Here is a 24,161-nt window from a genome sequence, read left to right as displayed (position 1 = left end):
TATGAAAAAAACTAAAATGAGGAAATCACAATATTTTTTTTCCTTTAGTGTGCTAGGCAGCCACCGATGAATAAATATGATACATTAGTCTTGACGAGCCTGTCTTATTTGCTACTAAACCACTGTTTGTAATTTATTGTTTGAAAATGGAAAATGTTTATGTTGTCTCACCGTTTTCCCCCTGCTTCCCTTCCCCAGATATCTGCTGCGTTACCATGACGAGTGAGGAGTGTCCCGTACCACCGGGCTTGTCCCAAGTAGGGGTGGGGCTCTGTGAGGACTACGGTCCGCTGCAGGCTGATGACATCGCTGAAAAGGCAGGGCCTGGTGACGATGCAAGAAGTGACTTCAGCACCCTGGTGGTCCCCTTCCCAGAACTGGCGCCTGTGGTCTTCTTCTGCCTCAAACAGACCACCTGTCCACGCAGCTGGTGCATTCGAATGGTCTCCAGCCCATATCCTTAAATGCTGAAACACACCTAACCCTATCCTTTACTGCTGATACATACTTGACACAAACCCCTAAACCCTCAGACCTAAACCATTATCCTAGCCCCTAACTCTGACACCTTACTCCTAGTCTAACCCTAAGCCAGACCCCTGTCTGACCCTAACCCAAGCCCAGACCCCTATCTGACCCCTAACTCTAACCCCTAGACTGGCCAACACTCTTCCTGGAGGGCTATCCTTCTGTATGTTTTCTGTCCAAGCCCAGTTGTAACTGCCCTCATCATCCTCACATCATGAGTTTTCTATATTTTATAAGTGTGCTAGGAAGCCACCAGTGAATAGATATCACCCAACCATTTACTGATACAGTAACATAACTATAATACACAACTTTTCTTTAAAACCTCCCTTATCAACCCTCCATCTAACCTTCTTACCAGGCAGTTTTGCACAACTTATGTTCTCTTTGCATCCTCTTTTATGTCTTCTATGTTCTCTCTGTCTCTTTCACACATATTCTCTCTCTTCACTCCTCATCCCTCTTAAGCTCCTTTCTTCTCACTCATCCCTGTTCTTTAACCTTTTCTTTTGATGTGGGTAAAGGGGTTTGGAGGGATTTTGCACAAGTTCCAATGTCCTGCCACTCTCTCTCTCTCTCTCTCTCTCTCTCTCTCTCTCACGCTCTCTCCTCTTCATCTCTCTCTTTCTACTCTCTCTTTCTCTCTGTTGCTGGCTACAGAAAGAGAGCCAAATCTTATTTCACATCGCCTGGGCTCCCGTCGCATCCCATTGGCCAAGGGGTGCAGGCAGCTTACACTCAGAGCGTAAGCACGTTAACCATGGAGAGATAAGCTCAGCTTCGGGTTGGAAGGTGTGGTTTAGGGGAGGGATGGGTTTGGGGATGTGTGGGTTCAGGGAGGCTTGGGTATGGGGGAGGTTGGGCTTGTTGTTGTTGCGGTTTGTTGTTTGGAGTTTGCTGTGAACTAACCAGAAGGACATTTTCTCACACCCACACACACACAGCCGCACTAAATGTACACACACATCTTTGGTAGAGTGTGCCACTGCTTCTCTGCAGACCCCTCCCACTTCAGATGTGAACCAATCTGGAGTAAGGGGAAGAGGTGCAGAGAAATGTAGAGGCTGTACATCATGAGCATGTGGCATATCAAATTTCACTGTGACACACACTACTATAAACCAACACACACACACATGCACACTACACCTGTACAGTGTTGGGAAGGATACTTTCAAAACTTATTTTGTTACAGAATACAGAATACATGCCCAAAAATTAATTTTGGAACGTATTCCGTTACGTTACTCAATCTGAGTAACGTGTTCGGAATACTTGGATTACTTCCACATTGAATTGCATTTTAGTGCAGTAATGCGGCCATCAAATCCTGCTTACTAAACTGAGTTTCCCGATAACGATGGATCTTAGTTGTTACGAGGGTTCTCTACTAGCAAAATAACGAACCATCGTTATTTCTTACGTGCGTTTCCCAAACATGCTCGTAAGGAGAACCCTCGTACGTGTCTCTTAAGAACTACTTGAGAGTGGATGAAAGGCATGCTTTGGCCAATCATGGTATGTGAGTTTGCATCCCCCATGCATGTGATGGCCATGCATTGGCTTAGCCAATAGTATTGCAGAAGGAAAGAATGAGAGGCAATGACATGGGAGCGATAGATGTAGTTGTGTTCGTAAAGTGTAGAAACCACCAGATAGAAGTTCAGGGAAATGCATGGAGTTTCCTTAATTTATTTAGAAAGTGAATAAACTCGTGAAACAGATAAGTATCATAATGTAATCCATTGATTTCAACAATGTAACTGTATTCTAAATACCAACTATTTAAATTGTAACTGTAACGGAATACAGTTACTGATAATTTGTATTCTGAATACGTAACGCCGGTACATGTAATCCGTTACTCCCCAACACTGCACGTGTACACACAAACACACACTTTTTTATATATTTTATTTGTTAGGGCCTGGTGTGGATTGGAATGTTTACATTTGACAGCAAAGATTTAAAAAAATGGACAGTGTTAGCCAGTATCACAGTAGGGTGGACATATCAGGGTTTTATTAGCAATCAACAATGCACACTCTCACACGTGTTGACTACTTTCTCAGTCACACCACACAATGCTTACAACACAAAACATACATACAAAAACATGCGTCTGAGTACACACAGAGACACACGCACACACAAACACGTGCCCGACCACACACGCACACTCAAATACTCTCCCGACCACAAACACACACACACTCAAACATGCCCTACCACACACGCACTCACCGACTCCCACACGCAAACTAACGCAGAAGCATAAGCATACACAGAAGCATATTTCGGCCCTCCGTTTACGGATGGGCGGGCGCACGGATACGGACGGATAGACTTTGTTTATGGTTCTCTGTAGGCTGTGGGTGCTGAAAACAATTCACCACCAGAAGAGTAGGTGGTGCAACGGTTTTTTGTAAGTCGTCGTAGAGTGTTTATTTACCTAGGTTATCGAGAAGTCGGAGCAAATTTACAAATTAGCCGTTTCATCAATAAAATACGCACATTTTCAGCAACTACACTGCCCATTTCTCGTCACATTTTAATTCAGATGCTGATTTACATGTACTGTTTAGCTGAAATATGAATGGTAAAAACTTACAGCAATGGCGGTCAAAGGATTCTGTTCGTCCTGTTTATCACGGCAACCCCGCCCCTGACGCAAGCGGTTCTTAATACTGACCAATCACAGCCAAGGGGGTCTCCGTAGCTCTCCGAAATTACGACGGATAGTTAGAAAATTCAGGAGGTGCACGTCAAGCTCTCCGGGGCTCTCCTAGGGCTGACGGAGAGCTCGTAGAGGGCGTTCCACGGAGACGAGGGCGTTCCCATGTGTGTTTTTCAAAAAACGCAGAAGCATATATCGGCCTTAACCCCACCACACACACATACACACACACTTACACACACAGTCAGGCTTGATGCCCTGCTGGTTTTAATGAGAAGAGATGCTACAATGGAGCCGAGGTGTACTGTCTATACAGCAGGAGTGGTTTTTACTCATGCCAGAATACCTATGCATGTGTGTGTGTGTTTGTGTTGTGTGATCTGGAGTGTCTATGTGTGGGCTGGGGCTGTGCTGTGTGTGTAGGACTTTAGTAAGAGTGTTTGGAGTGCTTCTGTTCTGTCAAAAAGGTTGTTTGTTACACAAGAACAAGACAAGTACAGTAGATTGTTCACGCAATGTGTGCATGAGTGTGTGTTGGTAGCGTGATGTACATCATATTTGTGTCTGTGTTTGCGTCCGTTTTCTGTGTGTACATCTGTGTGTAGACCTAGGACGCAGTAATAATTGGTGCTGTCCAGGGCTCACTGGCTGTGAGGGGCTCTTCATAACACGCACGCACACACATGCACAAACACACATCCATAGCGGAGATAAAAAAGCAGGTGATGCTCTCCCACTCCTGCCTACAACAGAGAAGACCTTCTACTGAACCTCCTCCTCTCTCCCTCTCATCCTTTTCATCCATCTGCCCCATCTTTTCTCCTGGTGATAATTGCACTGCATGTTCTTCTGTCTTCCATAGTGTTAAATGCTTTTCTAGAGCTACCCCTTGGTCCACCAATAAGGTTTTCATCTTGTTGTTGGAGGTAGGCTCAGGGGGGTATTCGTCGTAGCTCGCTAAGCGGTTTAGCGAGCTAATTTTCAGGCTAAGATAAAAAACGCCCCTCTTTTTGGTTCGTGGAAGCAACTTTCGATAAATCACCATAGTAACATATCAATTAGCACTAACCTGCTCCAGAGCAGGCTAACGTAAGTGTAGCTGGATAAGCTTGCCACACCCCCGGAAAATAACATGGCAGCTCCCTTTTTGAGAGACCCAGTTGACCAAGGAGCTATATTTTAGTTCGATTAGCTTTCCATACCAATAGAGTTCTTCGCGATTGCCAAGATCTTTTATTTCACACGGATGAGTTCTTGTTTGAGCGATATCGATTCAGCCGACAAGGACTCATTTATTTGCAAGACCTTCTCGGGCCGTACATTGCAAATATATCACACGCCGCAGCAAGCTTTATGCTTTATTATGAGCTTATGCTGCTGTATGTGAATATGTAACGCTATGTTTTACGAAATGTCTTGTCTTATCTGTTGTGCCTGTGCTTTTTATATGTTTCACTGTGGGAGAGTGGGAAACGTCATATCGATTCCTTTTTATGTCTTGACATGTGAAGAAATTGACAATAAAGCTACTTGACACTTTAACTGTGCTTCAGACTGCATAGCCTTCAGGTTTTTTGCGTCAGGTAGGCTATAGGCTACATTTTCATACAGTATAGGCGATGCAGAAAACATTGGCAAAGCCGCAGCATGCGTTGCTGTAAGAAAAGTGTACTTGGCGCTTAACCAGCTGATGAATCAATTCATCATATTCCCTGGCCATGTCCCAGTCAATGAAATCAAAGAGGGATTTACACATAGGCCTACATGCATATACACATATATAGTACATGATATAAGCGCAGTAGCCTACATATATCCTCATAATTGTCTATGAATTCGTATCACTTAGATACTCGTTGGCCTTGTTTTTATCTAGCCTACTTATTCTGAAAGAGTTGAGATCATTATTTTCGCTAGCAAGATCTCATTCGATTATTAATTTCCATTAAGTCTATACCAGCAGGCACATTTAAAGAAATGTGATCTGATTGATTGGGGTAATGAGGCACTTAAGATGAGCCTATACATTTCCCCAAAACTTTCGCATTTAGCTTATCGGCAATTTTTTGCCAAGCTGCTTGTCTTGCTCTGGCAGCGGTGGCGGTGTTTGACTTAGCCATGATAATATGCTTATTGTCTTCTTAGAGACTCATTATAATAGTTTGCTCGGATGGCGACAATAGCCTATCACCGCTCTCTCTTTCGTCTTTTCCGCCATCATACCGTTAAAAAATAACGGTTTTGGTGATCGACCTTTCCTGCCTTTTGAAGTAGGACGTGCACGTGCAATTTCCCTGATAAGTTTAGCCTGATTGAAATTAACCACATGATTTGGATGCGGATCAGCCGTTGACGAACCGATATTTGCTGTTCTCACTCGTCTCGCTAATGTTAACGGGCTAAAGGGACAATTGATTAACTTAGCTTCAACCCTTACGACGAACGGGGCCCAGAACTTGTAGTTCTTAGTAGCTCTTCTGAGGACTTACTATAGTAATCAAGGAGTTTGTATAGTTGGTAAGCCAATATTTTGCTTGTCTTTTCTAAGTCATCGCCACTGGTGCGATTGTAGGTGATGGTCATATTACAGTTTCTCAAATGCTAAAACACATTTCACAAACGTTTCCTCCATGTTCCCCAATGTCTAAACACAACACCCTTTTCTAAAGCTACATAAACACAACCACACCTTCTCACTTCAAAACTCAAACTTTCACACCAAAAGAGCAGCTCGAAGCTTTCAAAAATGTAAACACTACACACTACAGCAAAACAATTGAAAACACAAGGCTCAATTTGTGAGAAGGTTCTTTGTTTCATAACTGCCAATGCATATTTTTAGAAACTTTACAGTAATGGATCTTCTTAGATCTCTGCAGAGGATTAGGCATTTAGATTGGTGAGTTTCATATGAAGAGTATAAATCTATAGTAAATTCTGCATGTACATTACTGTAACACAACTCAATGCAAAAACAGAATCTATTTCACACAATAGTCTTGAAAACATGATCAGGGTGTGAAGTTTTTTTTTTTTACTTTATTCACACCACAATCACTGTGCGGCATCATGTCGCTGAGCTGCATCGGGCCACATCACAGGCTATATTGTCTCTTGCCAGGCACCACGGGAAAAACGCCCTGGAATGGCGCATCCATCCTTGGAAGGCCTCCACTGGGATGTCAACACAGACCAGCTCCATTGCCCTTAGGAGGTTCTCTCTAGAGTATGGTTGTCTGTCATAAACCTTCCATCTCCTCTATAGGGTTCAGGAAAGGGGAGTAGGGTGGCAGACAGACGTTTAAAAAGTGGTTACTGTTGGTGGTGAACCACTGATTTGGTTTGTTCTGTGGAAACGTACATTGTCCCAAATGATCACAAATGTGATGTGCAGGCCCAGAATGGTGTTGTTGGCGGTCCAGGAGGATGTCTTTTAGCTCCTCTAGGAAGGTGAGGAGACGTTGGGTGTTGCAAGACTCAAGGACAGCATACCGGTGGACAAGCCCCTCCAAACCCATGGCCGCACCAAGAGTAATATTACCCCCCCGTTGGCCAGAAACCTCAGTGATGGTTCTTTGGCCAATGATGTTACGGCGTCTTTGCCTTCATTTCTGCAGGTTGAAGCCAGCTTCATCCAGGAAGAGGTACTCATGAGGTCTGGCCATCGCATCCAACTGTAATATCCTCTGTGAAAATGCACAGGTGTTCAGAACAGTCAATCAGGTAGCACAGTATTGTCCAGAAGTCATGTAGGCCACTGAGCAACACAGTATGTCCACTAACTGTACTGTGAACATGGATGTATACTTACTTGCACATACTCGTAACGGAGGTCTTTGTGTCGCGCAGAGTTGCGCTCAAAGGGAACCCTATAGACCTGTTTCATCTGCATCTTTTGGCGCCGGAGAACTCGGTCTATTGTGGCCAAGCTGACATCATCAATGCTCTCAAAGTTGACATTATCGGCAATGACTGTCTCTGATCTCCCGGAGTCTGATGAGGTTGTTCTCACGAACCATATCCACAATGAGGGTTTCTTGTGCCACTGTAAATATGGCAACCCTCCCACCTCTGTGGCATTCTTTCAACTCTAAAGAAAGAAACATGTGTTGTCAATTGACATGTTTTACAATACAGTAACAACTGATTTGAAACCAATAGACTACTTTCACAGGCTTGCAAAATTGTATTGTGACAAAGAAAGCAATAGAGTACAATACCTGTTGTGTTGTCTGAATGCCCTGATAATGGTAGCCACGGTGAACCTACTCAGGTTTGGACGGACTCTTAGTCCTGCTTCAGCCATTGTCATGCCATGGACAATGATATGGTCAATGACTGTTGCTCGCATCTCGTCCGTAATGATGGTGCGAGGTTGTCTTGTTCTCCCTCCTGGACCTTCTCCTCTCCCTTGTTGGCCTCCTCCTCTCCCTCCTGGACCTTCTCCTCTCCCTTGTTGGCCTCCTCCTCTCCCTTGTTGGCCTCCTCCTCTTCTTCCATGGCCAGCTCTTCTCCCTCCTCTGACTCGAAATCCTCTTCCCCTAACTCTGCCTTCATCCATTGTGTTTGTTTGGAATCTCCAGAAAACTGTGCACTCTGAACTTGCTTTTATACATGGAGTACATGATCACAGCATTAGCAACAGGTGTCTTCAATTTTGAGTCGTTGTGTGTAATGAATGACGCCAGGTGTGTTCATTGTGTTGAAATATTGCTGACTGTGGCAAGCATTTTGCATCACATGAGCTTTCATTTGAGAATATGAGCAGAGTTCTTTTGCAACTTGTGTTTTAACAAGGAAAAATGTGTTAAGATTTATGAGAACGGAGGATTGTGTTTTGTGAATTGTGTCTTCATGTGAAATGTGTTTATGATATTGGAAAATGATGGCTAGATTTAGTAAATGTGTTTAGACAACTGGGGTCTCATTTATAAAGCTTGCGTACGCAAAGATGGCCTACGCACATTTTTGGAAACAGATGGAATTGGCGATGCAGATGACCGTACTGTAGTCAGACTGCGGAAAGTAAATGTGGGAAGAACGATTACTCGTAATATTATATATTTTGTTTTCCTCACACGTTTTTTTTCACTCGATTTCATTATTATCATGAAGAATAAATCCAGCAGTGTTATTTGCGCTTGTATTGAGTGATAATTGTTCCATAAACACCTTGTAAAATCCAACTCAAATTTTAAATCAAAATTCAGCGCTGTATGTCTCACCATCAGATTGTCCACTACGGGAATGCAGGAGGGAGAGATGCCCGAGCCCGACTGCATGGAATACAGGAGGATAACATCACATATCCTACCTTTAGAAAACTGCATAACACATTGTATAACTAAATATATTTCTTTAATACTGTGCATATATCATCATATGTCAAAAACTGGAAATACAGTCGTTAAGCTCCTGCGCAATCGCTACACTCTACGTCCTTGTTATCAGTCCAGACTTCAATAGACAACTATTCAATAACAAAACGCTTTTGTTTTCAAATTGTATCTCGACTCGCGGTATCAGTTGACGCCACTCGCACAGTTTTTTTTTATTAGTGATCCACCGGCCACCAAATAATGTGGTTTTCGGGCCTCCACCAATAGGCTAACAGTGTCTGAGAAGTTGTCATGCGCCATGATTCACCGTAAAGAACAATCGCATGCCAGGGTCATTAATATACTGGATTAGCATTCATGAGGTGCTTTGCATTGACCATTTATGGTTAAAAATGGCGAGTTCAGGGCGAGGTAAAATGCAGATTCACGTACGCACACTTGTGGGTAGTCTGTGATTTATAAAGGGAAAATTGCTTACAGGTGTGCGTACGCACGGTTTTATAAATCGGATTTTTTGGGGGCGTACGCCATTTTAGGCTTTTGGGCGTACGTATACTTTTAGTAAGAATCCTATGCACAGTTTTGTAAATGAGTCCCCTGGTCATTTAGTTTAGACGATTGGCTTTTGTGTTTTAGCATTTGAGAAAAACTGTAAGTGATGGGGATGATGATTTTGGCGATGATGTTAATGAGAATTAGATTACAGCTGACATCTCTGCTTTAACCTGTATTTGACCTGTAGATAGGTAACCTGTGTGTGTGTGCCTGTATGTGTGTACGTATGTCTTATCCCATCTTTGTGTTTATGGTTGTCCTACCGTATTCCCTGTTGTCTGCCGCTAGCCTAACGGACTTCTTCTCTGGGTCTGTATTGACACGACAGATAGGACAGATCTCACTGCAGGGATTGTGAGCGATTGGAGATTAGATATGTCTCGTCTCATGCCAAGTCACCTTCAATAGATTCATAACTATGCCACACAAACACACTTCTACGTCAATCTCGGTGTCAATGTGAGCAGGATTGTCGGTGGTCTAAGAAGATAATTCAATTCCAACCCCTGATGCCCAGACACTGTGGAGAGTTGGGGAACTGACACCCACTTGAAAACACACACACTTAAATAGACATGAGAGAGAGACATAACATACACCATACACATTCACAAATATAATAAACTTGCAGCCCTGCTGTATAGCATGAGAGAAAATAAGCATTAAATAACTCTAGTCTGGAAACTAACACTTGCATCCTATATCAGTATTCTCTTCATGCATGATCTAACTCTGTCAATGACTATAAGATTAAAATATGTTTAAAAAAACTTCATACATTGTTCTGAGTTGCCTTTATGATTGCTTTCCAAGTCTACTCTGGGTCATGGTGGGAACCCTTTTCTATTCTATTCAGTATGCTTGTTTGACATCAGGAAACCTTCTAAGCTAAGATTCTCTTTACAGAAGTTGATGATGTCTTCTCATGTCTGAAGTTGGTTTCTAAGAGCAATTAGCCCATCTCAGGTCAAGAGTCCAGTCACACAAACAGTGTTTATCTATACAGGGTCATTTGATGACCTACAAACAGGTATTTCATTGTTTCAAAGCATGTTTCATTCTGTAAAAACAGGGCTCAACACCGACCTAGTATGTCACTCCTACTGGGGAAATAGGTCATCTTCATCCATGATGCTCAATAGACTAATATGGAGAGGTGACAGACTTAAATAGAGAGGTAAAATGCTCTCAGACTTGATCTCTTCAAGTTGCGCTTGATGAGATTGCCTATTGAAAGTGACAAAAAGATTTAATTATAACCCGTTATGTTTTCAAAGATGTATTCAAAGAGTATTTTAGAAGGACAATAGATCATTTGGATTGTACGTCAAAAGGAACAACTGACATTAACTTGGACAACTAACAACTTTACGATGTCTAATAGAATTGGACATACTTTATTGGTTCAATAGTTTATAAGATATCTTCTTTGGGTTAGAATAATAATGATAGATGTCTGGCTCAGACACCTATCCTTCTGTAACTCCTCGCCTGTCTCTCCACCATCTCCCATCCATCCTCTTCCTCACCCTCTGTCTCAGAGCCGTCTGATTGTCTCACGGGGTGTGCTAGGAGAGTGACCGGCTTCTGCAGCCCATGATCCTCTCTGTCTTTGACAGCTTGTTACTGCGACTGTCACGGATAGCCACACAGCTTACATACTTATCTCTAACTACTGCTGTGACTACAGCAGGCACCTGTGGCTCTCTTTCTCTCTCTTTCTTTCTCTCTGTCTCTCTCTCTCTTTGTATTTTGTATCAATTGTTCTTGTACCCCTGTGTGTGTGCTATGTTGTGTTCTGCTAAATAGAGAGATTGATTTCAGAAACACTCCCTGTCTAAATTAAGGTGAATAAACACCACCATCCCTAAACTCTATGCTCTTTCACCTTCTCTACGCTGTTCCTCTCCCTTCCACGCTCTCTCGTCCTCACTCTCCCTCCTTCCTTCCTTATCACCTCTCTCTCAAGCTGGGCTCCATTAACACCTGTGTTGTCTTGGACAGACAGGAGTAGCTACAAGTGACCCTGAGTCTGTATACTCACCTGCTGAACCTCTCCTGGGACCCCCAGCCACACAGACACACATAGTGGTGTGATACAGGAAGTGTTATTGAGATCTGATGAGGTTTCTAATGGCGGAATGTCAAGCTATGGGTGAGATAGATGGAGAAGAAAAAACGTATTTGCTCATTTTATCAGCAGGTGCATGTGTGTGAACACCTTTTGTCATTATGTGTCATTTTTTTGTCTCTGTGCTAGGCTCTGGTGTTTGTTTGCTTGTGTCCTGTTCTGTCCTTGTGCTAGGCTCTGGTGTTTGTCTGCATGTCTTCTATTTACAGGCTGAAGACCTCCTTAGAAACCAGGCAGAATAGTGATGTTGTTAAACTGGTTACATGATGGCTTCAGTTAACCTGGTGACTCCCTAACTGGCCCTGCGAGTGTGTGGGGTGGCAGACAGTGATAGACTCAGTCAGATTAAACCTGCGAGGTTACAAGTCTGGAGATGGTCAATTACATTCTCAAAAGACAGGAAGGACAGACTGGTAGTGGACATTGAGAGACAGAGGTGAAATAATATTTGAGACTAGTTTGAAATACATAGCTGTTCATAGTCATACAGAGGCCACACTATTTTTCAGAACACAAAAAAAGAAAAGAAAGGTAATTGCTCCTGTACCGTACAGAACAACATTTCCTGCCAAAGGCAACATAGTGTATGGTCTATTGTCTGTACTAATATCCTATCTCGAATACCTTCATGGAAACCAGACGTTTTGCATGTATAGTATTAAAAGCATAAAAGTAGCATTACTAGCAATTTGCAAGGTAGTTAACTACGCTAACGTTCTAAGAATGAGTTGGTGTTAGCACAGACTCAGTCTCAACACAAGATATTAAATAGCAGGGTCACTTTGTAATTAAAGGTTGGAGTTGAGAGGTCACTGTAAAGGCGCCTCCTAATTTTCTGTGATGAGAGCAGAGCTGGAGCTGTATCTCTGATCCTGGTCCCACCTGAGGGAAATGAAAGAAGCTCTGTGCCCTGGGTGGAAATACATGAGCTGTAATCAGTGCCGGTCCTAGCACATTTGGCACCGTAGGCAAGATTTATCACCGCCCCCTCCCCCCCCAAAAAAAGGAAGAGGGGGAAGGGATGGATGGTGTGAGACAGATAAAAGAAAGAAAAGGGATGGATGATTGGCACTTTCTTTGAGAGGCCATGAGAGGAGGACAGACAGATTGCTAGTTAGCGATTTCCTTAAGAGCAGTGAGGAGGAATGGAGAGAGGGTGGATAGTTAGTGCAGTATCTGAGTGAACTTTCGCCCAGTGCCTGTCGAACGCAGACAGGATGGCAGGGGGATAGTTATGGTGTGTGTGTGTGCTTATGTGCCTGTCGACCGCAGACAGGAAGGAGGAACATGGAGGCTCTTATTGCTCTGGTGACTGCAACTTTAGACCTCTACTGCACACACACACAAACACCTATAAGTACACACACACTCAAACACTTACACACACACCAAGACACACTAACACTTACACACAAACACACAGGTACAAGCAAGAGGAAGCGAGATAGAAAGGAACACTGGCAGAAACACAGGAACAGACATAAGAAACATAAGCAATTGATAACGTAGGAAACTGCAGACAATTGTAGACTACATGATTATTTGCATCAATGTACCAGAGCATTGACAATTTGTTCAAAATAATTAGATTAATTTTATGATGATTGACTAGAGGATGTGGAGGTTGAACAAGTACTTTTTACAGGGTTCTTGCAGGTTTCAGTAAGTCAAATTTAAGACCTTTTTAAGACATTTTAAGACCATAAAGATTGAAATTTAAAAGGTGACATGACATGAAAACTTCACTTTAGGAGGTTATTTAACATTAATATGAGTTCCCCTAGCCTGCCTTTGGTTCCCCCGTGGCTAGAATTTTCGATCGGTGTAAACCAAGCCCTGGGTGTTCTTCTCTGCCTTTCAGAAAATTAAAGCTCTATTGATCTGTTTGAAAATCTCCTCTTTGTTACGTCACAAGGAAGAAGGTTACCTCCCCTCTCTCTGCTTTGCCCGCCCAGAGAATCTGGCCCGCCCATAAGAAACTGAGCTACGACCGTGCAAGTGTTTTTATCCTCGAGAGACATCATGGCTTGCAAACGAACGAAGCATTACATTTGCTCAGTTTGGATGTACAAAGGAAAATAAATCTTTTTAAAGTTCCTTCATCCGAGCCTCTGAAGACCCAGTATCTTAATTTTATTTTCTCTGGAAATGCGCCAAACACTTCAGCCACGACTGTTTCCTCAACTTGAGCTAATACAAAACTGGCCTTGCTGAAATTAAATTCTTGATCAGTACTAACTCTCCTTCGTCCAGCTACTAACCTCGGACAAGTAAGTTAACTAACGCTATATCATTTTGTAGCTTTACTGTATATGGTTACCTAGCTTGCTACCCTTAGAATGTGGCTGTAACATTAGCTCTGCAGCTAACAGCTGAGTTACTGTCGCTAATGGCAGGACCGAAAACCGGCCCTGGCATTTTTGAGTTAAGGCAGCCTGACGTCCTCGGCAGGACGAACGAGGACCAAAAGGCATCAAGGCGGGATAGTTCATCAGCGTTTCCATGACTACGGCCGGGCCTGTGAACGACAGAGAAGGTAAAAGGTTGGAGCCCTAAAAACCACCTGGTTACTCTACTGTTAGACTCTGTTCTTGGCCATCCACTGTAACGGAGCATGATCCGTTACTAGAGTGAACCTCCTTCCCAACAGATAGTATCGGAGTGTGTCCAGGGCCCACTTTATCGCTAAACCCTCTTTCTCAACCGTGGCATAGTTCCTCTCCCTTGGCAGCAACTTCCGACTCAAATAAAGAACTGAATGTTCCTCACCCTCCTGGACCTGGGACAGGACAGCCCCCAGCCCCACCTCAGAGGCATCTGTCTGGACCACAAACTCCTTGCTGAAGTCGGGAGCCATGAGGACTGGTTTCGAACATAAGGCTCTCTTGAGACTGCCAAATGCTTCCTCGGCTTCCGGGGTCCACTTCACCATCCTCGAGTGCTTCTTTGTGGTAAGTTCTGTGAGAGGGGCAGCTATCCCAGCAAAATCAAGAACGAACCGTCGGTAATAATTTGCAAGGCCTAAGAATGATCTCAGCTGCTTCTTGGTCAAAGGCTTCGGCCACTTCTGGATGGCAGCAAGTTTCGCCTCCTGTGGCTTGACGAGGCCTCTGCCAATGGTATACCCCAGGTAGTTTGTCTCACTGTAAGCCAGCTTGCACTTTTTGGGGTTCGCTGTCAAGCCTGCTTCTCTTAGGAACTCCAGGACGCTCTCCACCCGAGGTAAGTGACTATCCCAATCCGGGCTCTGGATCCCACCTGAGGGAAATGAAAGAAGCTCTGTGCCCTGGGTGGAAATACATGAGCTGTAATCAGTGCCGGTCCTAGCACATTTGGCACCGTAGGCAAGATTTATCACCGCCCCCTCCCCCCCCAAAAAAAGGAAGAGGGGGAAGGGATGGATGGTGTGAGACAGATAAAAGAAAGAAAAGGGATGGATGATTGGCACTTTCTTTGAGAGGCCATGAGAGGAGGACAGACAGATTGCTAGTTAGCGATTTCCTTAAGAGCAGTGAGGAGGAATGGAGAGAGGGTGGATAGTTAGTGCAGTATCTGAGTGAACTTTCGCCCAGTGCCTGTCGAACGCAGACAGGATGGCAGGGGGATAGTTATGGTGTGTGTGTGTGCTTATGTGCCTGTCGACCGCAGACAGGAAGGAGGAACATGGAGGCTCTTATTGCTCTGGTGACTGCAACTTTAGACCTCTACTGCACACACACACAAACACCTATAAGTACACACACACTCAAACACTTACACACACACCAAGACACACTAACACTTACACACAAACACACAGGTACAAGCAAGAGGAAGCGAGATAGAAAGGAACACTGGCAGAAACACAGGAACAGACATAAGAAACATAAGCAATTGATAACGTAGGAAACTGCAGACAATTGTAGACTACATGATTATTTGCATCAATGTACCAGAGCATTGACAATTTGTTCAAAATAATTAGATTAATTTTATGATGATTGACTAGAGGATGTGGAGGTTGAACAAGTACTTTTTACAGGGTTCTTGCAGGTTTCAGTAAGTCAAATTTAAGACCTTTTTAAGACATTTTAAGACCATAAAGATTGAAATTTAAAAGGTGACATGACATGAAAACTTCACTTTAGGAGGTTATTTAACATTAATATGAGTTCCCCTAGCCTGCCTTTGGTTCCCCCGTGGCTAGAATTTTCGATCGGTGTAAACCAAGCCCTGGGTGTTCTTCTCTGCCTTTCAGAAAATTAAAGCTCTATTGATCTGTTTGAAAATCTCCTCTTTGTTACGTCACAAGGAAGAAGGTTACCTCCCCTCTCTCTGCTTTGCCCGCCCAGAGAATCTGGCCCGCCCATAAGAAACTGAGCTACGACCGTGCAAGTGTTTTTATCCTCGAGAGACATCATGGCTTGCAAACGAACGAAGCATTACATTTGCTCAGTTTGGATGTACAAAGGAAAATAAATCTTTTTAAAGTTCCTTCATCCGAGCCTCTGAAGACCCAGTATCTTAATTTTATTTTCTCTGGAAATGCGCCAAACACTTCAGCCACGACTGTTTCCTCAACTTGAGCTAATACAAAACTGGCCTTGCTGAAATTAAATTCTTGATCAGTACTAACTCTCCTTCGTCCAGCTACTAACCTCGGACAAGTAAGTTAACTAACGCTATATCATTTTGTAGCTTTACTGTATATGGTTACCTAGCTTGCTACCCTTAGAATGTGGCTGTAACATTAGCTCTGCAGCTAACAGCTGAGTTACTGTCGCTAATGGCAGGACCGAAAACCGGCCCTGGCATTTTTGAGTTAAGGCAGCCTGACGTCCTCGGCAGGACGAACGAGGACCAAAAGGCATCAAGGCGGGATAGTTCATCAGCGTTTCCATGACTACGGCCGGGCCTGTGAACGACAGAGAAGGTAAAAGGTTGGAGCCCTAAAAACCACCTGGTTACTCTACTGTTAGACTCTGTTCTTGGCCATCCACTGTAACGGAGCATGATCCGTTACTAGAGTGAACCTCCTTCCCAACAGATAGTATCGGAGTGTGTCCAGGGCCCACTTTATCGCTAAACCCTCTTTCTCAACCGTGGCATAGTTCCTCTCCCTTGGCAGCAACTTCCGACTCAAATAAAGAACTGAATGTTCCTCACCCTCCTGGACCTGGGACAGGACAGCCCCCAGCCCCACCTCAGAGGCATCTGTCTGGACCACAAACTCCTTGCTGAAGTCGGGAGCCATGAGGACTGGTTTCGAACATAAGGCTCTCTTGAGACTGCCAAATGCTTCCTCGGCTTCCGGGGTCCACTTCACCATCCTCGAGTGCTTCTTTGTGGTAAGTTCTGTGAGAGGGGCAGCTATCCCAGCAAAATCAAGAACGAACCGTCGGTAATAATTTGCAAGGCCTAAGAATGATCTCAGCTGCTTCTTGGTCAAAGGCTTCGGCCACTTCTGGATGGCAGCAAGTTTCGCCTCCTGTGGCTTGACGAGGCCTCTGCCAATGGTATACCCCAGGTAGTTTGTCTCACTGTAAGCCAGCTTGCACTTTTTGGGGTTCGCTGTCAAGCCTGCTTCTCTTAGGAACTCCAGGACGCTCTCCACCCGAGGTAAGTGACTATCCCAATCCGGGCTCTGGATCCCACCTGAGGGAAATGAAAGAAGCTCTGTGCCCTGGGTGGAAATACATGAGCTGTAATCAGTGCCGGTCCTAGCACATTTGGCACCGTAGGCAAGATTTATCACCGCCCCCTCCCCCCCCAAAAAAAGGAAGAGGGGGAAGGGATGGATGGTGTGAGACAGATAAAAGAAAGAAAAGGGATGGATGATTGGCACTTTCTTTGAGAGGCCATGAGAGGAGGACAGACAGATTGCTAGTTAGCGATTTCCTTAAGAGCAGTGAGGAGGAATGGAGAGAGGGTGGATAGTTAGTGCAGTATCTGAGTGAACTTTCTCCTGTGGCTTGACGAGGCCTCTGCCAATGGTATACCCCAGGTAGTTTGTCTCACTGTAAGCCAGCTTGCACTTTTTGGGGTTCGCTGTCAAGCCTGCTTCTCTTAGGAACTCCAGGACGCTCTCCACCCGAGGTAAGTGACTATCCCAATCCGGGCTCTGGATCAGCACATCATCTAAGTATGCAGATGCCCAGTCTTTATGAGGTTTCAGTACCTGATCCATTAAGCGTTGGAAGCTCGCAGGAGCTCCACACAAACCGAAGGGCATCATCCGGTACTGCCAGAGCCCTCCCGGGGTGGCGAAGGCCGTTTTCTCCTTTGACTCTGCTGCCAACGGAACCTGACAATAGCCTTTTGTAAGATCGAGAGTAGTTATGAACCGGGCATTACCCAGGCTTTCAATGAGTTCGTCCACCCGAGGCATGGGGTAGGCATCGAATTCAGACACAGCATTCAGCTTTCTGAAGTCATTACAGAACCGTACAGTGTTATCCGGCTTGGACACAAGGATAATAGGGCTTGACCAGGCACTCTTTGACTCTTCGATCACATTCAATTCCAACATCTTGCTTACCTCCTCCTCTATTACTTTTTTGCGGGCCTCTGGTACCCGATATGGCCTTTGGTTTACCGTTTTTCCCGCCTGGGTTTGGACTTCATGCTCCACCAGGTGGGTGCAGCCCGGGAGGGTGGAGAAAACATCTTGGTTGCGGTCTACCAGCTCCTTGGCTTGCTGTAGCTGGTGAGGGGACAGTTCAGGGCCAAAACACATTGCTTCCCGGGCTAATCCTCTTGGCTCCCTTGGGGAAAAGGCGGTAAACAATGTCTCCCTGTCATGCCATTTCTTCAAGAGGTTAACATGGTATATTTGCTCCCCTTTACGTTTTCCGGGTTGTCGTACCTTGTAATTAACTGCCCCCACCTTTTCGATGACTTTGCAGGGTCCTTGCCAGGTGGCCAGGAATTTACATTCTACGGTGGGTACCAGTACCAAGACCCTGTCCCCGGGGTGGAACTCCCTGGGTTGGGCCGTTCGGTCATACACAGTCCTTTGATCTCTCTGTGCTTTCTCCATGTGCTCCTTCACAATGGGAAATATGGCAGCCATTCGCCTGCGCATTGCCGTCACGTGCTCGATCATAGTCCTATGGGGACATGGTTGTTCCTCCCAAGTCTCTTTGGCTATGTCTAGCAGCCCTCGGGGTTTGTGAGAATACAGAAGGTCAAAGGGCGAAAACCCAGTGTAGGACTGGGGAACTTCTCTAACTGCAAACATGAGGTAGGGGAGGAGCTGGTCCCAGTTTCGTCCATCCTGGCCGATGGCCTTCCGTAGCATGGCCTTAAGTGTTTTGTTGAACCTCTCCACTAATCCGTCGGTCTGGGGGTGATATACAGAGGTACGGACCTGTTTCACTCGTAGCAGAGCACACAGCTGCCTCATGACCCGGGACATAAAAGGACTCCCTTGGTCTGTCAGTATTTCTTTGGGCAAACCTACCCTGGTGCTGAAGAGGAACAGCTCGTGGGCTATTTGTCTAGCGTTAGCCTTTCTAAGGGGGATGGCTTCGGGATACCTGGTTGCGTAGTCCACCAGGACAAGGATGTACTGATGGCCTCGAGCGCTCTTGGGTAGCGGACCCACGATATCCAGCCCCACCCTCTCAAAAGGAGTTTCGATAATGGGTAACGGAACGAGAGGACTCTTGTACCTTGGTTTCGGAGCGGTGACCTGGCACTCGGGGCAACTGCGACAGAAATTCTCTACCTCCCAGTGAATACCCGGCCAAAAGAACCTCTGCAGTATTCTCTCTTTGGTTTTCTCCACGCCCAAGTGAGCCCCGAGAATGTGCGTATGGGCTAACTGCAGGACTGTGGGTCGGTGAAGTTTTGGTACCAGGAGTTGCTCCACTACTTCGTCTTTACACTGAATGACCTGATACAAGAGCCCATTCTTGATGGCAAAGTGGGGGAATACCAGAGTCGGTCTAGGTCCCACATGGGTTCCCTCTACAACCTGGACATTTTGTAGAGCATTAGTTAGGGTAGCATCTTGTATTTGGGCCGTTCCAAACTGACCTTTCAGGGGGGGGTTTGCTTCCCCGTCCCCCTCCTCCTCCTCACTGGGCCCGGGTTGCAGCTCTGAGTTGGCAGTCTCTTTTGGTTCGGAATCCCCACCACTGGAGTCTGCTGCAAACACTTGAGCTACAACAGATGGCGGAATGCACGGCTTGGCAGGAGCGACCCATGACTTATTAACTTTTGTGATTGAAGACTTACGTTTTCTGGGCGCTCGCTTACGCCTCTTCTCCGCCTCTTTCCACAGCATGGAGAAGGCGGGGCAATCCCGACCGATCAGGATGGGGACAGGGAGGGCCTTGATCACCCCCACTTCGACATCGAACGTGCCTTTGGTAGTCGTCAGCCTTACCCAGGCAGTTGGATATTCACAAGTGTCTCCATGAACACACACGACCGGCACATGTTTACTTTGAATCAGAGGCGATGCTGCCAGCACAAACTCCTGGACTAGGGTTCGGGCACTTCCCGAATCGAGCAAGGCTTCTACATCACATTGATTAACGGTTACGGGGCAGGTCGGTCGACAGTCCACACTTCCCCCCCGTGGCTGTTGAAACAGGTTGTTCATTCCTCTCTGTGAGCTAGCAGGGGAACCAGCCTGTTGCGCCCCTCCTGGGCGACTTCCGCTACGTTGGACAGGAGCCGGAGCGGTTGGTTCTTTCCGGGGGAGACGAAGCATATCCATGGACGCCTGATACGGTTCTACAGCTTCCACTAACTGCATGGTGGTTGTTAGCTTCTGCTGGCTGATAACTTTTTTAGCCTCAAACGGCAATGCCCTTAGAAACCTGTCCATGAGCAGGATCTCTACAATGGCCGCTGGGCTGTTTTTCCCCGGGTCTAGCCACCTGTTTGTGACTCCCGTCAACTTGTGCATCTGGGAACGTGGGGTTGCCCCTGGGGTAAACGTCCACTCATGGTACCGTTGAGCCAACCCAAACTTGGTAAGGCCTGAGTATCTCTTCCTTTAATTTGTCATAGTCCTGCCCCACACTTGATTCTACATCCCGAAATGCTTTCAGAGCCTCACCCGAAAGAAAAGGAGCCACGATCCCTACCCATTGTGTTTTGGCCCAACCCTCTCGAGCGGCTGTGGCCTCGAATGCATGGAGGTAAGCTTCCACATCATCTGTCTCTCCCAACTTGGAAATGAAGTGGCTTGCCCGGGGTGATGCCCTTGCTTGTTGAAGCTCCTGCTCCTTGAGTTGGTTCACCCTGGCTTGTTGCTGCAGAAAAGCCGTAGTCAATTCCTGCTGAGCCTTCTGGCCCTCCACCAGCATCTGCAACAGTCGCTCCATTAGGCCTTGGGAATCTGCGGTGTGGAGTCCTACAAAAAGTTCCACCAATTCGTCGATTTCTCGGCTCATTCGCACCTACGCCCAAGTGCCCGCATTCTCCACCACATGTGGTATCATGAGAGGCTAGACCACGATGCGGGGTGTAGGGCAGTGCATAAAAACCAGACAGAGCAGGCTAAACTGGGTTCAAACAAAAGTAACTGGTTTATTTACCAAAAACAGGTCAGGAAGCAAAACAAAAAGTTCCATCAAACACAAAAACGTTGCTCCGCGCCTTGGATCCTACCAAGTATCAAACACTCAGAAGTCTGGCACCGACCTCTGCTTATGCCAGGTACGCTCTCTTCCTCTTGGTCTCTGTATCGTGCCTTTTGTCCTCTCTCCCTCCCCCGCCTGTGCTCCTGCCTCAATCAGAGGACTGAGGCATTTGCAGCTGTCGGCGTGGTGCATTCTGGGAGGTGTAGTTCTTGCGTCAGCCATCTTGTGGCATGGTAGCCATTCGCAGAGGGAAACGTACCGCCCCTCTACAACACGTCCTCTCGTGATGCCACAAAAGGTAGATAGCATCAAGTATGTGTGTGAATACACATGCTGTAACGTGAGTGTTGTACACTTCTTTGTTATTTGGATAACCGTTCTGCTGTTGGTGTTATGGCGCGCGCGATATCCGCCTTTCCCCTCATTGAAATGACTGAGTGTGTACCTCTGCAAACCAGGGTTATCAGATGAGACGAATTCGAGGCATTTTACAGCAACGGGGCTACAGCCAGGGTAGGAAATTTACATATTTTTTGGGGGGCAATTCTTGCCCCCACTGACTGAAATCCAGGGGCATAAAAATAAATAATTGGGGGCACTTTTTGAAAATTGTGAAATAACATTTAACCTTTGTTCAAGATAATAAATATGCTTATTTAGGCTAATAGTATATGAGCAATTGTCACCAAATGGCAAAAATAAGACTTAAGCAGTAGTCTACAGATTCAAAGTGTTTTCTTAGATTCTGTTTACAAAGAAAAAATCAGACAGTCATATTTGTTTTGTTTTTTTACAACTATTAAGTTATAATTATATATTTTTTTTATAATTATAACTTATTATATTTAGAAGTAATAAGTAATGAAGTAAGTTGGAAAATCTGACTAATATAGGCTACATGGTAATTATAATGTACAACAGTTTGATCGCACATGCAACGCGTCTTGTTTATAGGCAACATATGGAAAGGGCATTAAGGCGAGAAAGATTCGTCCGTCATCGCACAAATCCACTGTTAATTTGATTGGTGATCGATTTCCAAGCTGATTGTTTCTGTTTGTGTTGATAGCCTATTATTAAATTTCCCAGTGAGCACGCTTCTATTCTGAGTAAACAACTCTAGAAGTTTTCTAATTTCTCTATCAGAAATTTATTTTCTTTTGTTTTGTTTTTTTAATCCATGGCTTGTTTTGAAGGGAGATAGGCCAGCTATAGAGTGCGCTTTGGATAGGCTCTTAAATGTGTTGCTTGGCAACAATCGACGCTTTCGCATTTTCAACAAGGACGTGCATCTTAAAACCAGGCGTAGCTACGACCGTGGTCTGTCAAGCTTGGTGCACTTGGTGTAAATTCAAATCACAAAGTCGGACGTAGCTAAGACCGACGTAGGAGTTAAGACCAACTTTTTTACGCCCAGCTGGTGCACTCGGCTTATCAGCCTGGGCTGCGTTTCCCGATAACGATGGATCGTAGAAACGATCGAGCAAAAAACGAAACCATCGATATTTCTTACGTGCGTTTCCCAAACATGCTCGTAAGGAGTAGGCTAATCTATGCACTTTCAAGAGTTACACATTTTCAAGAGACACTTTAGCTACGATGTCTTTAGGAACGGCCAGTAAAACTAAGATTCGTCCTACGATGGATTCTACGATCAATTTAGGCTTACGACGCTTTCGGGAAACGCACCCCTGGGCTCTCCTCTGTTGAGTCCCTTGCTTTGTGACGCGTTTGACGTCAAACGCGTCACAAAGTGAGCAGCGAGTGCTGCTGCCTGTGGCAATGAGCGCTTCTGCCTCCGGAGCAAACATTGCATTTAAGTTGTTTTTGAAGCAAATACTGGATCTATTAAAAAAATTACAAAACGTTTGTTTTGGGCCTCTCCTAGTGATATCAGGGGCAAAATGATATTCCTTAGGGGCATTTTTGCCCTTTTCCCTCGTGTATTTCCGACGCTGGATACAGCCATTGCGATACATCCATTGTAAACATTGACGCATGGTGCCGCCCCTCCGCTCCTCATTAGCATTTAAAGCTACAGACACCAAATCAGTGTGTTCTGAGGAAAGCTCCTTGTGGGACTGCTAGTAGTGGCTGTAATTCTGCACCAAGGCTGAATTTCGGGAAAGAGACTTCTGATACAGTATTAGGGGACCACTAAGGCCTATATAAAAGCATCCAAAAACAGCATGTCATTTCACCTTTAAGTAAGGGGAGTGCCGAACATGTTTTGTCGCCGTTTGACTTCCTAAAGAGCTGTGGAGATGTTTTTGTTAGCTACAGTAGCTACTAATGTGTCTCGCGTAGGCTACAGCGTTGCAGTGAGCTACACTGGTTTGAATGATAATTTCACCAACAAATCGTTTACTTCGTTTATTATCTAATGTCATAAAAAATCCTACAACGAAAATGTATTTGTGAGGAATGTTTATTTTAACGATTGAAAACAGATGCCTCATAGACCGCTGTAGTATGTGTTGCCCAGGCAACAGAGGCTAATGTCATGATGCTAATGCTTCAGTGAAATAGTAGAGTATTGTTTCCAAAAGTAGATGTACTTCCTTAATAATATCAGCTAATATTGTACATTACATTTCACAATAGTGTTTCACATCACAAAGTAAAATGAGTAAATAGTTATCACCCTGGCCTCTTTGCTTGTGGCATTTCTGCAGCTGCCTTGCAGTAAAGCTATAGTTAGCCTAGCTATCCCCCAAGTTAACAGATGCGAAACGAATGTTCTGCACTCGTGTTTTCGTGACATTAGTGACGTAGTGACGTTAGTAACGTCAGTGACTGTGGCTAGCAAATTAGCCACCGTTAGCTTCACTTTTCGCCACAAAAACTTAACTTGAGCCTAAACCATGCAACGGAATGTAAATAAAAATACAAGCAACTCAATCACTACCAAGACAAAACTTTTGACACCTAGGTTGTCTATGTAGGCCAAATATTGACGAAGATTTAGGGAAAAAAAATATATATATATAATAATAAAAATATATATGTGAGAGAACAAAGGTTGTGCCCTTGCCAAAGGCAAAGCACACCCAAATATATAAGCACTGCGCTGACCAGCTGTCTCCGGTGTTTACCTACATCTTTAACACCTCCCTTGAGACATGCCATGTGCCAGCCTGTCTCAAGTCCTCCACCATCATCCCTGTGCCCAAAAAGCCAAGGCCAACAGGACATGACTACAGACCCGTCGCCTTGACCTGTGGTAATGAAGTCTTTCGAGCCCTTGGTGCTGGCACACCTTAAATCCATCACAGACCCTCTACAGGACCCCCTGCAGTTTGCCTACTGAGCCAACAGGTCTGTGGACGATGCAGTTAACATGGCCCTCCACT

The 24,161-nt window shown here is 45.1% G+C and overlaps 1 protein-coding gene across 1 annotated transcript in view; it reads left to right on the top strand.

Annotated features, from left to right (window-relative positions):
• The first annotated feature begins 215 nt into the window (after positions 1-215).
• Positions 216-24,161, top strand: part of cacna1ia (calcium voltage-gated channel subunit alpha1 Ia) — a 275,083-nt gene continuing 251,137 nt past the window's right edge. Inside the window, exon 1 of the mRNA XM_067233031.1 lies at positions 216-454. Within this exon, the coding sequence (XP_067089132.1) occupies positions 216-454 (239 nt within the window). The remainder of the gene's footprint in view (positions 455-24,161) is intronic.

This window comes from Osmerus mordax, chromosome 3, assembly GCF_038355195.1.
Source record: "Osmerus mordax isolate fOsmMor3 chromosome 3, fOsmMor3.pri, whole genome shotgun sequence".
NCBI classification, from domain to species: Eukaryota; Metazoa; Chordata; class Actinopteri; order Osmeriformes; family Osmeridae; genus Osmerus; species Osmerus mordax.
This window is presented reverse-complemented; position numbering and strand designations above follow the sequence as displayed.